Source organism: Melopsittacus undulatus, chromosome 4, assembly GCF_012275295.1.
Source record: "Melopsittacus undulatus isolate bMelUnd1 chromosome 4, bMelUnd1.mat.Z, whole genome shotgun sequence".
NCBI lineage: Eukaryota > Metazoa > Chordata > Aves > Psittaciformes > Psittaculidae > Melopsittacus > Melopsittacus undulatus.
Window position 1 is genome coordinate 38,744,953 of NC_047530.1, and position 16,737 is coordinate 38,761,689.

At 39.1% G+C, this 16,737-nt stretch overlaps 1 protein-coding gene across 1 annotated transcript; it reads left to right on the forward strand.

Annotated features, from left to right (window-relative positions):
- The first annotated feature begins 81 nt into the window (after positions 1-81).
- Positions 82-16,041, forward strand: PPP2R3C (protein phosphatase 2 regulatory subunit B''gamma). The gene is made up of 13 exons (XM_005149307.3): positions 82-176; positions 934-1,061; positions 2,200-2,304; positions 2,876-2,988; positions 3,794-3,891; positions 6,646-6,716; positions 7,428-7,560; positions 8,716-8,771; positions 8,845-8,920; positions 9,544-9,680; positions 11,495-11,632; positions 14,895-14,954; positions 15,611-16,041. Exons 1-13 carry the CDS (start codon positions 128-130, stop codon positions 15,797-15,799), a joined length of 1,353 nt encoding a protein of 450 aa, XP_005149364.1. The 5' UTR covers positions 82-127; the 3' UTR covers positions 15,800-16,041.
- Positions 16,042-16,737: the final 696 nt, after the last annotated feature.

Here is a 16,737-nt window from a genome sequence, read left to right on the forward strand (position 1 = left end):
TTTGGAGCCAATCGCGCCTCACTGGGCTGGCTGCCACGTGATCTCTCGCGCCCTGTCAGGGCGGATGGGGTTTTTCCGCCATATTGGTTGTGGGTACAGCAGTTTGAGCGCCGGGCGCGGGCCGGCCATGGACTGGCAGCGGAGCCTGAGGGGCCGGCTGGCCGCCCGCTGCGGCCGTGAGTGCCCCGGGGCGTCGGGGGGCGGGCAGGGAGAGAGGAAGGGAGGAGGCATGCATGGGTGAGCGAGAGAGCGCGGTCGGCGGTGCCCGCAGTGAGGAGGGGTTAAGGCTGGCGGAGTGGTGGAGCGAGAGCAGAATTATGTTGCTGTGGTGCTTCAGTTCTCCGTGTGTAGGCTGCCGCGGGGGTCGGGCACGACTGGATTCCTTCTGCCGAGAAAGAAACCCCTTTATGTTAGGGGTTAGTGACAGCAGGGGCGGCTGAGGAGCCGTGTGGAGGCCGGCGCTGTGAAGGCCGGCTGGGCTGCAGCGTGTACCCCTGTGACAGTGCGGCTGGTGGCTCTTTGTTCGTAAGTGAGCCATCAGAGAGCCTGTGCAGGAGTGCCGCAGTATCCTTGGTGTTACAGAGCGAAAGGTGGAGTTCATACTGTTGCTTGCAGTGTGCAGTATCGCACAGTGCTACTTCTGCAAGAGTACGTCTGCTTTGTCAGTCATAATTGTGTGCCTGCTACAGTCACGTACCCTACAGAGCATCGGGTAGCACTATGCGGCTGCTGAAAGAGGTGCTCTGTAGATACTCAAACAGAATATATGTGACACATTCAGTGTATCTGCTATATAATTTACATAATAGGCCTGTGCTCCATTCATTATTTACGTTACTTAACAGCATAGCTGTGCCATGAACTCTTATTTTCAAGGTTCTTGTTACATTAAAACTGTGGAGTACAACACAAATTCTTTTCTGTATTTACCAGCCAAAAAAAGTGAACAAGAGCTAAAAGATGAAGAAATGGAATTGTTCACAAAATATTACATGGAATGGAAAGGAGAGAGAAAAAGTGGCAATACGTCATATGTGAACATACCACGATTTTACTACAGGGTAAGTGAGGCATCCGCATAAACTTCCAAAAGAGGCTGTTCTGCGTTATACAGAAAGATATGCTTACTGAAAGAGACACTTCAGCTTCAGAAGCTTAAGTTGATTGAAATCTGAATTATGTGGATTGCTAAGCATAACGTTTTGTACAGGTATGGACTTAAGCAGTTTCAAACAATTACTGAGCATCTCATTAGAAGCTATAAAATAGTTTGCTCATCAGGCAGTAAGTTTGGCTGCTTATGAAAGACGGGAAGTCCTCCTTTTTCAGAGAAACTTCCTGCTTTAACTGAATTTTGACATATCAGCATTATAAATACATATCTTCCCCATTCTGTTTAGGCACAATGGGATACTGTTTCATTAAAATAGTCAGCCATTGGTCTTGCAGACTAAAGTTATGTTTGTTGCCTGCATAATCCAGCAGAAATGCTTAGTTTGGCAATTTATGTGTGAAATGAATCAGATTGGGACAGGAGAATATGGGAGCACAAGTTCAACATCTTTTTATTCCTGGAACTTGTCAGCTTGACCCCTCAGCTGCTGTCTTACCTCAAGTGGTCCTGTATTCCTTAGTATTATGAGTATCTGCCAATTAAGTTCTTAAGGACCTGTGTTTCAGCTGATGAATACATATGCAATCATCAAGTTCTGGTAGTGCTGTGCAGTTTTGCATGTAAACATCATCAGAGCTTTAATACCAAGTGTTGTTCTGTCTGTTTTGTTGGTTAAAACAAGTCTAGTAGATACTCTTGAGAGTCAAGCATACAACAAAATAGAAAGTACTGCACTCTCCTGAGTAAAAACACAGTAATAAATGTCTTTTATGTATGAGCCTTCCTATCTTGCTAATGTGGGAAAGTGCTTATTGGGTGAGTTATCGGGTATGGTCTTTGTCTCTCAAGTTAAAGATGTCCTGCTTTAACTAATATTCCTGAAGTAATGTAAGACAGTATGCAAGTGATGTCCCTCTAGAAGAAGCAGGTGCCGTACAGCATTCTGGTAGATAGGTTGTTATTTTTTGTCAAGTAAAGAGCTTCGTCAAAGTGTGTGAGGCAGGACTACCCAAGAGTACTTGCTAAATGTGTAGGTTTTTAATGGTACCACTGAACAGAACACTAAAACACCACAATGTTTCTAGCTGCCAGCTGAAGATGAAATCTTGCTTCAGAAATTAAGAGAAGAATCTAGAGCAGTCTTTCTGCAAAGAAAAAGCAGAGAGCTGTTGGATAATGAAGAGCTGCAGGTAAGAAAATATTTTCTGTATGTCTCAGAATGGCTTCTGATGAGACTTCTTTCTGCAGAGTTTTATTATCTCCTGTCTGCACAGAATATTACAGTGAGGTGCTTTGCATTTGGGCATGTTGGCTGTCTGTGAAGTACTAGCAAAGCTGAAGCGCTTAATATAGTTTTGGGCTGGTAATGTTAGTGTAAAACTTCCTTGTTATAATGTATATGAGGATTAAGTCAATGGCTTCTGGTTTTCCAGAGCATTCCAGCAATTTCATTAGTGTGCTCAGAAGAAGAAATAAGTTCTGTTTACATATCAAGTGAGAGAGACTTCAAAGGTGATTGCATTTACTGCAGCGTAAAAGCAGAAGGGGTGTGAGTAAGAGAGAGTGTGTGTGTTAAACACCAGTTTAGAGCAGTGGAAGTATCAGTTCTTTGCTTTTCTGGCAGAACTGATGATGTGTACCGATTAAGAGGTAACCTTGCAGCAAAACCACTTTTTTGCTGCTTTTCTTTGATGCTCTGTCTTAAGCACACTGACATCTCTAGAGAAATACCTTCTTAACCAAATATAAATGTCTTTTAAGAATCTGTGGTTTCTACTGGACAAACATCAGACATCACCGATGATTGGGGAAGAAGCAATGATTAACTATGAGAGCTTTTTGAAAGTTGGTGAAAAAGCTGGACCTAAATGCAAGTAAGGCTTTCTTCTCTTGTGTGTGCTTACTTTGGCTCAGCCTAAGTGCTGCTGTAACTTGCAGTTGCTAAAATAAATGGAAACATTTTAATGGCAAGATAAAATCATGCCTGTGTAGTTATTGATGAACTAGTTGCTTTGCATCTTTGTAAAGGTGTATTGCCCTACACCTCTGAGGGAACTTTTGAGTCTGCAAGAGGGATGCTTCATCTTTTTAAAGAAATTCTTGCCAGCACAGGTTTTTTTGATGTTAGTGGCCACTAAACAGCACACTTTGTATCTGAAGAGGAAATCATGTCTCCAGTGATACTGCCCAACCTTCCCTAATATCTACTAATAAAAAAACGTTTTCCTAGATTTTCTGTGTGCAGCATATATTGAATGCTTCTTCTTTATGCTCCTGTTGGAGACTGCTGTTGTGCCCATAACTTTGTAATTGAGTTTTAGGCAGATTAGTTGTCAGTACTGGCGATCCCTTCTATGTGCATATTGTAGAAGAATGTAAGTTACTAAGTCTATTGCAGTAAAGAGAAAATAAATTGAACGAAAATTCTGTCAACCCCCATGTCACTGAAGTCTCATGAGAAGCAAAAGCAGCTGCTTTTTATAGAGTTTACCATTGTTACTTAGTGGGATCCCAGTTGATGGTTGTAGTGTAGCAAATTAATCTTTTTGAATACACCGAACACATTCTGTGTTGTTAAAATAGTGTTTTAAAGTGTCTAAGTTTTTGGATACCGTAAGTTGATCAGTCAGTGAAGTGTAATTGGGTGCATAGAAGCAGCTTTGTGTTTATGTTTTACAGGCAGTTCTTCACAGCTAAGATCTTTGCTAAATTACTCCATAATGATCCTTATGGGAGAATATCTATCATGCAGTTTTTCAATTATGTCATGCGAAAAGGTTAGTTGGTACTTTTTTCTGTCTTATTTTCAAGACTAATTTAAGCTTTATTAATTGCTGTTCTTTTCAACAGCAGTGAGATCTAGCATTTGATTGCTAATGCTGTTTTCCTGGAGGCTTGGGACTTTTCACTGTTTACTAGGAAGTGGGAATTCACCCTGTCTCTAAAATCCACCTTTCAGCCAGAGATATCCTTGATCTGTTTGTTAAATATATTGTTATTATAATTTTCTTTATTCAGGCAGTACTGTGAAGAGCAAAAAACTAAAGTTAAATGATGAATATGGTCCTAACCATTGTGATCAGATTAATCTGCAAATAGCTTTGTTTACTCTTTCCATCTATAGGGTCGTGTTACCTATTTTTTTGAACCATGCTTGTCACTATAGACTCATATTGTGACAAGTATTTTCAGCTATATTTTTATTACAAATAACCACTTGGGCTGAAAAATGCAGTTTTATTTGTTTTTTAAAAAGAAAAAATAAAATAAGTATGTACTAGATTGTATTTAAAAAAATGAGACTGACAAGCAGGAAGGAAGGCTGCCTCATTGCCCTGTCCCCTGGCTACTGTGTTCTTAGGTTTGGTAGGGCCTTCAGTCAGGGAGAATGGCACCTTTCCCCAGAGCAGCTCAGCTTGTCTAACTTAAAATCTTGTGGTGCAAGAGATGAGAGATGTGTTGAGCAGGAAACTTGGTGAGTTGCCATGCAGAGTATGCAAGAAAGGTGTAATAGGACCATTTGCAATAAACAGTAAACCCAAAAGCTGCAGGATAGGAGACTCCTGAATAAGTCTATGAAAATTGTGTGCATTTCAGAAAGGCCTATTCAGATGCAAACAACCAAGATTCTTTCAGAGCTCTTAATTTGTTTCACCCAGAAGTTTTAAGTCTTGTATTTATTGTGATGCCTTTCTTCTAACACCATAACAAACAAAGAAGCAGCACCTGATTTAGAGACAGAAAGCCTTGTGGCATGTACCATCTCAATCAGATTTCATTTGCAGAATCTGGCCAACATAAAGTCCCATCACAGTGTTCGTTTGCAAGTCCCTCTTGGGTCAGTTGTATAAGGATCCTTGTTTTTTCTGTCTTACAGCATTGACATTGCCTAATAAAGTTAGCCTCATGATATGTCTGTGCATTAGTAGAGACAATTTCTATTGTCTGCTGTACAGTGTTCCTTATGAGGATTAAAGACCAGGCCAGGTATTAAAGGAAGAAAAGACTTCAATTCCTGTAGAAACTTCCAGTTAATACTTGGGATTAGTGGGTTGGATTGGGATTGGTTGGTTCAAATTTTTGATTTCCATCTGTATTTACTGCTATGTGTCCTTCAGTGTGGTACTGAAAAGAGAGGGAAGTAACAGATGAAGAAGGGAATTACTCTTCAGCAACTTAAGCTGATCCAAGTTGGATCTGTTTTGATGAAGCTCATGGAGCGGAGAGGTCAGCCTCCAAAACATGCTGCAGCAGGGAAGAGACCCTATCAACCTGAGCTTAAAACATCTTAAACAGCTGTGCCTTGGGTGTGTGGTGGTATTCTCTAACCAGCTTAACTCATTAATGAACTTTGGGGTTGTTTTTTTTGTTTGTTTGGGGGTTTTTTTTAATATGCTTGTTGAAGTTTTAGGAATAGCTAAATAAGAAGAATCATGTACTTGTGCTGAACATGTAGCATTCTGTCTTTCTCCTTCCTACCTCCAGCTGGAGGATTTTGTACAGTCCATGGATTACAGCCTTTCTTCCCCCTTTTTAACAATCTGCACAGTCCTTCTGTGAGGGAATGAGAAAAATGGTAGCTGATAATTGAATAATGGTGAAGGATTTCTTCTGCCTCCAGTAAAGCTTCGCCTTCAGGAGAAAAGGGTCAAGGCTGTTGACGTTTTCCAGATAAGTCAAGTTTAGTAAAAGTGTCTTGAATCGCTTCAGGGTACATCACTTACTTTTAAGCTTCAGCCAGCAAAGAAACAGCCTCACTATATAACCTCTGTCATCTCTAAGTGATACTTAGTCCACCCTGACAAACACCTCGAACAGATGAATGTTGATATGAAGGACAGCTCATATTTTGTAAGAGGAGCTTTTAAACTGTTTCTTCATAAAATGGAAATTAAATTTAACATGGAGTGTATGAATAGTTTTTATGCCTATTCTGTACTCCATCTCTATTACTGTACTTTAACAATGGCATCAAGCACATTGTCCTATAGTTTGTTTGATTAATATGCCTTCTTATTGCAGAAGTAGATACTTGTGCTCTTCTAATTCTCCTGTTGTAACTCGGAAGTGAAGGCAGGACCTTTGTCAGTAGCTGCAGTGCCTCATGGCGCACAAGGGGCTGTAGCAATTTGACAGGCACTCAGTGTATGACATCGTACAGCTGTTTTTAATGCAGTGAAAATACACTGCTTCATATATCTTTAGGTCAGCAAGAACAAATGAATCCATATGATTCCATGTACCAGATAAAATGTGTTTGCTCAGCCATTTCTCACACCTAGTTATTATAAGGCAGCATTGGCTACAGTGTACTATATATCACCAGTTACTCTTACGAAGAGACTGAAATGGCATTTCTAATCAGGACTGGTACATACCATGGCTTCATTTAAATCTCAGAAAAATGGAAACCAGAGAGGTACTTAACATTCAGCAGTGCCCTGTGCCCTTTAGAATAACTTCAAGTTTTGGTGATGACTCAAAAGCCCCCCTAGATTTCTTGCATTATAATTACATTTTTTGTTTTGCAGTGTGGCTTCATCAGACAAGAATAGGTCTCAGTTTATATGATGTGGCAGGACAGGGTTACCTCAGAGAATCAGTAAGTAAATTCTTGAGTAACTTAATGTCTGTCTGTACCAAATGATAGAGCATCAAAAAGGTTTGAATTTTCTTCCAGTCTTATGTCATAAAATCTTATCATCTAGATTTGGGATGAGCACATTGTTTAGATAGATAGCAGTCTCTGTATTCTAGAGATTTGGTGGCTACAGTGCTGCTAGCCTTTTTATCATACAGGTAATTATTTGAAAAAGATTGTAGCTACCAAGATTTTACGTCATTAGCTCTTTACTAGATTTACTAGATTTAGTACGATAGAGTAGAAATCACAAAAAGGGATGGCTAGAGTGGGCCTCAATGAAATGTTCTGTTTTAGCAGGAGTTGATCCTACAAAGTAAATGAGTTTTACTTACCACTAAAAAGATATATTGAAGAATATATAGCAATAGGAGAATCCAATTAGGGATCATGCACTGGTAATTGAAAAAGGTACAGTTGAATGCATTTATATTTACATGTACATATCTACTTTGTTAACATTCTGGGTTTTTTTGTGGACTGTTTCAGTCATGGCATCACATGTGCATGTATGTGACTTAGGCTTTTTTGCCTGCTTTCATGTGCCTTTCTGTATCATTTCAGGATTGTGTTTTTAACAAAACATACTTGAAAGCCAGGGTGTGGAGTATAGCAAACATGCAGTGATAGTAGTGTTTAAAGCTTGTTTCTTTTTCTTTCTTAATTCTGCAGGATTTAGAAAACTACATTCTGGAACTCATCCCTACTTTGCCACAGCTGGATGGTTTAGAAAAATCTTTTTATTCCTTCTATGTCTGCACAGCAGTTAGAAAGTTTTTCTTCTTTCTGGATCCTCTCAGAACAGGTAGGTCCATGTTTTCAGATGCTAGATATGTGAGACTTTTCACTTTTAAAATGTTTCCACTGAAGCTACTTGTGTTTTTGAAGTATAATGTAGTTGTCTTTGTAGTTTGGTTTGGGTTGTTTTGTTTTTTTTCAGCAATCTCGTGTTTGAAGATTAATCCCCATTGAGGACCAGGAGCCTTTATGTGGGTCCAGTAATTTACAGCTAATGAATTTCTATGATATAACCATCAGTTGTGATACTGTAGAATTATGTCATAGAAACTGACAAATAAGATATTGTTTCATCAAAATGCATTATTAGTGGTAGCTAATTTTAAGTGTTTAGTTTCAATAGAAAGCACAGCAACTAACAACAGAGCTGCTTGGCAGAACATCCACAGAAGTGCCAAAATGCTTAAGAATGCTTATTGTGCTGTGCTTCTCCTGTTATTAAATTTGTGTGCACCATGTAAACTTATTACAAAAGGTTTTCAGCTATGGCTGCTAATCCTTGTTACAGCTGTAGCTCCCTTGGACAACAGCTTGCTTTTTCACAGGCCCTTGATTGAAGTCACAAACTGTATGCGTTTTCAAGCTCTAGCTGTGCCACTCAACAACATCAGAGTTGTGTGGGCAGTAGACTCCAGTGGAGGTAATTACAAACATTTAGGGTGTGTGTGAAGTTACAATGCCATTATTTTGCACAGCTCTTTCCACAGTATCTGTGCACCAGTCAAACCTACACCAGCAGAAGTGCATTCTGCCACCTTAGCTTTGTGTCACATCCGCTGTTTCTGAACATGTAAAAATATCACATCACCTAAGAGACTATTATTCCAACCAATGTTTTAAGCATGATTTCTTTGTATTTTACTTTTTGAGTTTATGCTGAATCTAATAATTCTTTTTAGGCTTCAGGAGTAATCTTTCTAGCAATATCAAGTGAGTTTTATTCAGTCATTTTAAAAGCTAGTTTTATTTTGTCTCTTGAATTACAGCTTTACCCTTGATGTTAGAAGTGATTTTGTTTAGCTTTGCCTTTTTTAAAAAGGTAACTACTTTCCTGCTCAGGATACTTCTTTTGTAAAGGGAACCACCTAAATGAGAACAATCAAATGGATATATTGTTTGGGTGACTGTTAAAATATGTTGGTTTTTTTTTTCCTTACTGCAGGGAAGATAAAGATACAGGATATTTTAGCTTGCAGCTTCCTGGATGACTTACTAGAGGTAAAGATCTCTCAGCATACACTATTGTATTTCAGTTTAATCTTTCTAAATTCTAACTTCATGTTTCACTTAGTTAAGGGATGAAGAACTTTCTAAAGAAAGTCAGGAGACAAACTGGTTTTCTGCTCCTTCTGCATTAAGAGTCTATGGTAGGTTTTTTTATTTGTGAACCCTTTTTTTTTCCCCCATCTCCTCTCTGCCCTGTATGATTTGGTCACATTCTTGGTGTTACTTCTGTTTTTGTCTCTAAATCCTGATAACTTTTCTTTTCAACTCCTGTAGCTATGTTTTCAGTATATCTTCCTGACTTTTATGGTTTCAGTTCTCCACTGTTACTCTTTATCATGGTTTTATCCTCTGTCATTTTGTGCTTGTTGAGCAAGGTACAAGGTTCCTCTGTAACCTTCTCTTTTGACTGCTCCGTTCATGCTTTTGCATGCTCTTTTTTTCATGCTTATAGTAGAGCTGTGTGAAATAAACTGGTCTTATCCTTCAGCTCCTCTCACTATACACACAGCCTTTACTTTTGAGCCATTACTTTAGAATTATTAGCAGTTTGTTGTGGGATTCCTCCTTTCTCTAACCCCATGTTCTGTGTTCATTTATGATGCTCTGTGAATATTATTGTGGATCTAGCATATTCCCACTTAACTGCATTAGCTTTATGATGATTAAATAAATGTTAAACAAGTGTTAAATTTTCTTCCTCTGCTGAAACAGTTCTTTGCTGACACAGGTATATTATGTTTTGCCCTCTCTGTTTCCACCCTAGGCCAGTACTTAAACCTCGATAAAGATCACAATGGCATGCTCAGCAAAGAAGAACTGTCCCGGTATGGAACAGGGACTCTGACCAACATTTTTTTGGATCGTGTCTTTCAGGAATGCTTAACTTATGATGGTGAAATGGTAATCACATATTTTCACTTTGTTCATGATATAAAAGCTTTGGCTTGCAGAGATGTGAAATGTCTCATAATCAGTATTTTTAAAATAAAAAGTAGCCAAAAGAGGTGAAGTAACTTCATTTATCAGTTTGCACATAGATGACCATGCAGCAGATGAAGAAATGAATTTTCTTAACAGCAAGGTGGTTGCAGCCTGGCTTAAAGAGAAGTTGCTTGTTCTGGAAAGCAGAGGTGATATGAAATCCAGACAGCCTAGGATAAAGCTTTTTGTAGATTCAATAACATAAAGCACATTTTGAAAAAATGTATAAATGTAGCAATGCTTTTTCGTTGGATGGAATCATTGAATAGTTAGGGTTGGAAAGGACCTTAAGATCATGAAGTTCCAAACCTCCTTCCATGGGCAGGGACAGCTCACACTAAACCATGTCACCCAAGGTTCTGTCCAACCCGGTCTTGAACACTGCCAGGGATGGAGCATTCACAACTTCCTTGGGCAACCCCATTCCAGTGCCTCACCAATTCCTTAAAGAGAACTAAAAACAAGTGGCACAGAGACTACAGCAAGTTAGCTAACCTGTCCACTTCTTCGTGGAGACAGCAGTGGTTTTGTTGTGAGCTTTCCATAGTGAAAAATGGGAAGTCTAAGTTAGAGTTAAAATTATATTTTGAAAGTTTTTCTTAATGATTTGTTAACTCTCATTGTTTGCATTCAGATGACTGAATTCTGAAAGTGATAAATTACAAATTCACTGTGTAGTCCTTCTGCCACCTTAGCAGTTTTTTGTAGAATCACAGAATCTTCAAGGTCATGAAGGATCTTCCTGGTTGCCCTTTGCTGGACTTGATACAGTAGGTCCACCTTTCTCTTTTATTGGGGAGACTAGAACAGGACCCAGCACTCAGATGTGGTCTAAGCACTGCTGAGGAGAGGAGAACGATCACCTTCCTCAGGTTGCCAGCAGAGCTCTTCCTCATGCAGCTCAGAATGCTGTCAGCAGCCTTTGCTACGAGGGCATGTTGCTGGCGTGTGTTCAGTTTTGTTGCCTGTCAGGACTCATAGGTCTGGCTATGCAAAACTGCTTTCTTACCAGTTAGCCCCCAGCATGTACTGGTGCATGGAGTTATTCCTCCCCAAATGCAGGATTTTGCATTTCCTCTATTGATGAGGCTCCTGTCATCCCACTTTTCCAGCCTGTCAAGCTCCCACTGAACAGCAGCACAACTCTCTGTTTAAGATAGACAGGATTATTATATACATAGGACTGAAGGATTTCTATCCTTGTCACTGCTATATCTTGATCAGGAAACCAAGAATCAGTCCTAACGAAAAAGTGTGATACATGTTTTTGATATCTACTAATGCTTCTACCATGTTTTTTGCCAAACTACCCACTCTGATCTATAAGGAATTTGGCTATATAGTACTGTTTGGTAGCGGTAGGCTTTTTGCCACTGGATGTTTAATTTGTGGTAATAAAAACCTTTTATACAACTCTCCTTCACTAGTTGTGTATGTTCAGCAGTTTAAAGATATATTAAACATTGTTTAAAATATATATAGCATGCTTAATTTCGATATATGCTTGGAATCCCAATTTATTTCTAAAATGGCAGGATTTCCTATTATTAGCAGTCATTAAAAACTAACTTTTCTGTTCATGTTGGTAGTAGCAGCCATTTTCTATTTCATGTTGTCTTTTTCAGAAAATAGACTGATCCCCTACAATGAAATAGCTGCCAATTATAGAGTTCCTGCTTGCAAAATCAATTTAGAAAGAAGACTGTAATAAACATAATTGTATCTACTTTTAGGACTACAAAACCTACCTGGACTTTGTGCTTGCATTAGAAAACAGGAAGGAGCCTGCAGCTCTGCAATATATTTTCAAACTGCTTGATATAGAGAACAAAGGATACCTGAATGTCTTTTCCCTTAATTATTTCTTTAGGGTAAGTCTCTTTATACAGGTAGGCCATTTTCTGTGTTTATAGTGTTACAGCCTGTGTGCTTCTGCATGCAGAACTGCAGGAAATCACTTTAAATTACCAGTAGCCACCAGGAGACCGGTAACTACTTCTAAGAAGATTTAAAATATTAAGAAAAGAAAATAAAAATCCCAAACCTGGAAAGAACTCAAAAGGTATTTTCAGCATTTCATCTCCAGTTGAAATGAACTGGTTTGATTTTGTTTAGCAAAAATATTTTCTGTTGAATTTTTTTAAAGAACTTGAAATTGTCCTAAAATTGCCTAATGATTACCTATTGAATCTCTTATGATGGTCCTCACTGGCTCTTGCCCATGGGTTTAATTTCCACTGTAATCCTAAAATTCAGTAGAAATTAAAAGAATGAAATGCAGTGATGGGTATGAACAGCTGTGGGATTCTTCATCCAGTCTATTGATTGCAAAGAGCTTCTTGCATTTCTCACTTTCTGTATTGTTACCTGTTGCTTCCAAATAAGGTAATTGTAATAGCAACTAAAGAAAAAAAAAAGCTTATTTTCCATCTGAGGCTTGGGAAGTCTTCCTCCAAATTGTGGTTTGTGTGAGTGGGTTTTTTTTTTCTTCTGGCTTGTGGTGGTTTTGTGTTTGGGTTTGTTTTCAATTTGTGGGAGGAGGAAAGGGGAGCAATGTTGTTTTGTCTTTTATTGTAATAGAAACCTGAGGTATCTTGGAAAAAGAAATGTTCTGCACTAAAGTATTATTTTTGTTGTAAATGATTTGGGCAAAGTTGTGAGTGTGATGCTTTTTTCATGTACAAGATTCCTTCAATGATTATCTATTCAGACAGAGGGACAGGTACTTCAGTTTTCTTTATGTGGCTCTTTGTATTATAACTGTAAAAATAAACAATAGCGTTGTAGTTAGCCATATGTGCAAAGTGTGACAAGCAAGGTACATGATTCAGCTCATTAAGTAAAGCTTTCAAGCCTGTTTAAGGCATGATCTTGCATCCACGTTGTTTCTGTATTGTAGTAAGTCTCTAGTTGAATGTGAACTTTGATAGTGACCCAGCCATACCATTCTGTAAAAATAAGACAACTTATCTCAAAGATCTGTAGATCTTTTCTAAAAAGGAAAGGCTTTTTTTAAAACAAACACCTCCCCTTAGAAACAACCCAAAAAAAAACCCCTAAAGCACCCCCCCACTCCATGCCCCCCAAAAATACCCCCAAAACACACCACACACCCACCTCTATTTTCTTTTAGTGCCTTTGAGCCATTTTTGGGTGAAATGGACCTTTGGAGGTCACCTGCTCCCACCACCTGCTCAGAGCAGGGCCAGCTTCATGGTTAGGTTGAGTTGATCTGGGCCTTGTGCAGGTGAGTTTTGAGTATTGCCAAGGAGGGAGACTACAACCTCTTTGGGCAATGTGTTCCAATGTCTGCATACCCTGAATGGGAAGACTTTTCTCCCTTCAGCTTTTCTGCCACCTCTAATTGGAATGCCTCTTGCCCTTTCACTGTGTGTCTCCAAGCAGTCTTGTGTTGTCTCTAGCCACATGCTGGTAGTTGAAGATGGTAATAATATTCCCCCCACCACCCCAGCCTTCTATTATTCAGGTGAATTAATCCCCATCTCAACCCTTTCCTCTCAGCTGTGCTGTGCATTAGCTTCCAAAGCATGTTGGTAACCCTCCAGTAGGCTCCAACTGGTTTGTCAAGGTCTTGTAAAAAGGTGAGCCCAAAATTGCGAGGCTGTATCTGAAGTACTGTGCCCAAATGTTGAGTCAGGAGGCATAGTCAGCTGCCTAAACCTGCAGCCCAGGATTTATCTTCCTTCATTGCTACAAGGTCATCCTGCAGGTTCTTAGGCAGTGCCAATACCTCCAGCATCTCTTCTGTCAAACTGCTTCTAGCCAGCTGGCTGCTAGAGCATACTGGGATATTCTGCTGCAGGTGCAGACAGGGTTATTGCATGTGGTTTTTGAACTTCATTATGAGCTTTGTTCAGCTGTTGTAGCTATGTTGGATGCTTGGTGGACAGCTGTCAGGCTGGGATTTGGCAATACTAAGGATCCTGGAGAAATCGGGCGATGCTTGTCTTACCTCCAAGCTTTTGCAGCTCACTGTTCCCATCACTCTCTCCACTTTTGTTCATATGGCACTAGGATGCAGGGACGACCAGGGGCCATGTCCGCTGTCTCTGATTTTAATAAAGGGTGTTAATTTGCAGGTTTATATTTTACAAAACGTGAATTTTAGTGTTGTCATAGTACATAAGTGATTCTAATACAAAAGCAAATTTAACAAGGTAATTCTGCATAAGCTACTGTGGCATAGCTATTTTTGTGCATGTCTCCAGTTACATACTTAACTCTATTGGCTTTGTTATTGAAAAGATTCCTCAACTGCAGCAGATGCTTGATCATATTCCAAAGTGTGTCCTTCCTTTAATCTTTTGGAAATAGAATGTTCTAAGTTCTCCTTGAAATCAGAACAGTTCTTTTGACTCTGTGAGTAACCACTTTTCTGTAGTGCAAGCAAGGATAGGTCTGCACCTACAGAGGCCACACTGATACAGACAAGGCTGCACAGCCTGTGTTTGTGAGACGGTTTTGTTCATAGTTGTTACAGTTATGCAGGCAGAGGTTTGGTGATGCAGCTGTTTAAATAGTACCACATGGAAGGAACTAATAGTAGGGAATACTATTCTGCTCAAAATGAGAAATGCCCAGTTACAGCATGAACTGGGAGAACTCATCCATGTGTGGACAAATGCTCAAATAGACAAACACGTAGTCTCCCTCACATTCTTCTTTGATCAACTTGAATACAGGTTCCATTTTCAAAGAAATAGAAAGTGTGAGTAGCTGTACTGCTTTGCCTGTCTGCTGGCTGATCTTTCCCCTTCTGTCTTTCCCTAGTGTGTATTTTACACTTCGTCAGAAACACTCAAACCAAAAGGTTCAGTTAAGTGATAATATTCAAATGTCTGCATATCTCATTTGCCGAGTGCTCAAACACTGGTCATAATGACAGTTAGATTCTTATCACAGTGACTAAGAACTGTGAACCCACACATCATTTGTAATACCTTAATTCACCTCAGCCTCCCATTTCACTTGTGGAAGAGAACTGATTGCAGGCTGTAGCATTGAATGCTTTGTCACAGGGCAATATGGCTTAAGATGCAGAAGCATTAAAAAGTTTCATACAGTGTCAGTATAATACTGCACTACCTATTTCTAACTTTTTTTTTCCCCTAGGCTATTCAGGAGCAAATGAAAATCCATGGACAAGAGCCTGTTTCTTTTCAGGATGTCAAGGTTAGTTTTACAGAAAAGAGTACTCTGTGAAATACTTAAATAAGCATTTAATAATTTACTTATGTTACAGTGTCTAGGTTGTTATATATTTGCAGACTAGTAGAGATGATATGGTAAGTCCTACTTGTAGGTTGGAAAACGTTTTTATACTGGCAATTGCTCTGTAAGAAATCTGGTGTGTAACTGTTCTAGTAGTTTCCTTACTAATAGACAAATTACCTGTAAAATACATGTTGCTGTGTCTTACACTTGGGTCAGGATCATCTATTGGAGCTTGGAGCAGACTGGTGACTAAAAAAACCATGTCTTACAAATGTCTTACAAAGCTCTTTATTACAGCCTACTTTACATTTAGCAGTTTTAGTGCTTTACAGAAGCTCTTACACTTTTCAACTTTGCTCATAAAAGCTGAGTTTCATATTGCCATTCTGAGGCCAGAGCCTCCCCAGAAAAGCGAATTCTTCTTTGAGAAGTGGGAGCTCAGTACACTGCTCCTATTATTGTGCTCTGTGTGGGACTTAACAGCTTTTATTTGTAAATTGGTGAGGGTGGCACTATTTACCCAGAGATCACTCTGTATTATGGTATAAAGTAATCATTATTCTGCTCATTAATGTGTGGGGGTTTTTTCCCCAATTTTGACTTTTCTTTCATAGGATGAAATCTTTGATATGGTGAAGCCTAAGGATCCTTACAAAATCTCCCTTCAGGACTTAATCAATAGCAGTCAAGGAGACACTGTTACCAGCATTCTAATTGATCTGAATGGATTCTGGACATATGAGAACAGAGAGGTCCTTGTGGCAAGTGATAATGACAACACTGCTGATGTTGATGATACATGAGTTTAAACAGGGGCAGACTGTGGCCATAGAGATACCTCAATCTGATGCACTAACTGTTGAAAGCTAGAAACATTCATTATCTGCATCAATGCCTCTTCCATTTTATTTCCCTCCCAATATAAAATGTGGTACATACGGGAATTGCAGGACTAATTTCTGAAACCAGAAATGCAACTGCTTAAGAGATAAAAATTACCTGTTGGTTTTTTGTATTATTATTTAATAAATATTTTTGGACTTTCTGCCTGTGTACAAAGCCCTATTCTTATTTGAATACTCTGTAACCTCAAAGTAAGGATGTGATTCTTACTATCATCTTCAGCACTGGCCTGTATCCACTCCACAATCCCAAGCCCCCCACTGCATTCTGTGTTGCTTCCTTTACTGATAGCACTGTTGAGCATTCTGTTGTAAAGGCAGAAGTCTTCAGTATGAGGTGAAGTTTAGACCTCTTTCTTCCATGTATGTCGAGCTTTAAGTGTCTAACAGAAAGGATAAATAAGTAACTATTGAACTGACTGAATGGTTGTCCAGTTCTCAAGAGGTTCATAAACAAAACTGCACTAGCTTTATATATAGTTAATCCGAGCACCTGTCTAAAGGCTTTCACCAATATAACCTGTGCAAGTATGTTATGTAATTAAACTTAATTGCACAGCTGAGCTACAGCAGTAGTTAAAGTAGTGAATTTAACAAAGATGTAGAAATGTTTCAACTTTCAGATAAAATTACAATAGTACAATAGGTTGAAATCCTGCATTATTTATTAGTGTGAGGTAGTGCTGAGCATACCTCACACTACTGATGAATGTGCTGAACATACATCAAGTATGTTACCAAGTACTACATGAGATTGTAAGGCAGGGATGTGGGTGCTTACTATGTTATTTGAATTTCAGCAGGATGTGCGACTCTGTGAAGATGAAAACACTGAACAG

What these genes read in the sequence shown, in the direction of transcription:
- PPP2R3C (XM_005149307.3), top strand. Translation starts at nt 128, where the DNA reads ATGGACTGGCAGCGGAGCCTGAGGGGCCGGCTGGCCGCCCGCTGCGGC. An exon ending in CAATTATGTCATGCGAAAAG is followed by an intron (nt 3,892 to 6,645) that starts GTTAGTTGGTAC and finishes TTTGTTTTGCAG; the next exon opens with TGTGGCTTCATCAGACAAGA. An exon ending in AGGGTTACCTCAGAGAATCA is followed by an intron (nt 6,717 to 7,427) that starts GTAAGTAAATTC and finishes TTAATTCTGCAG; the next exon opens with GATTTAGAAAACTACATTCT.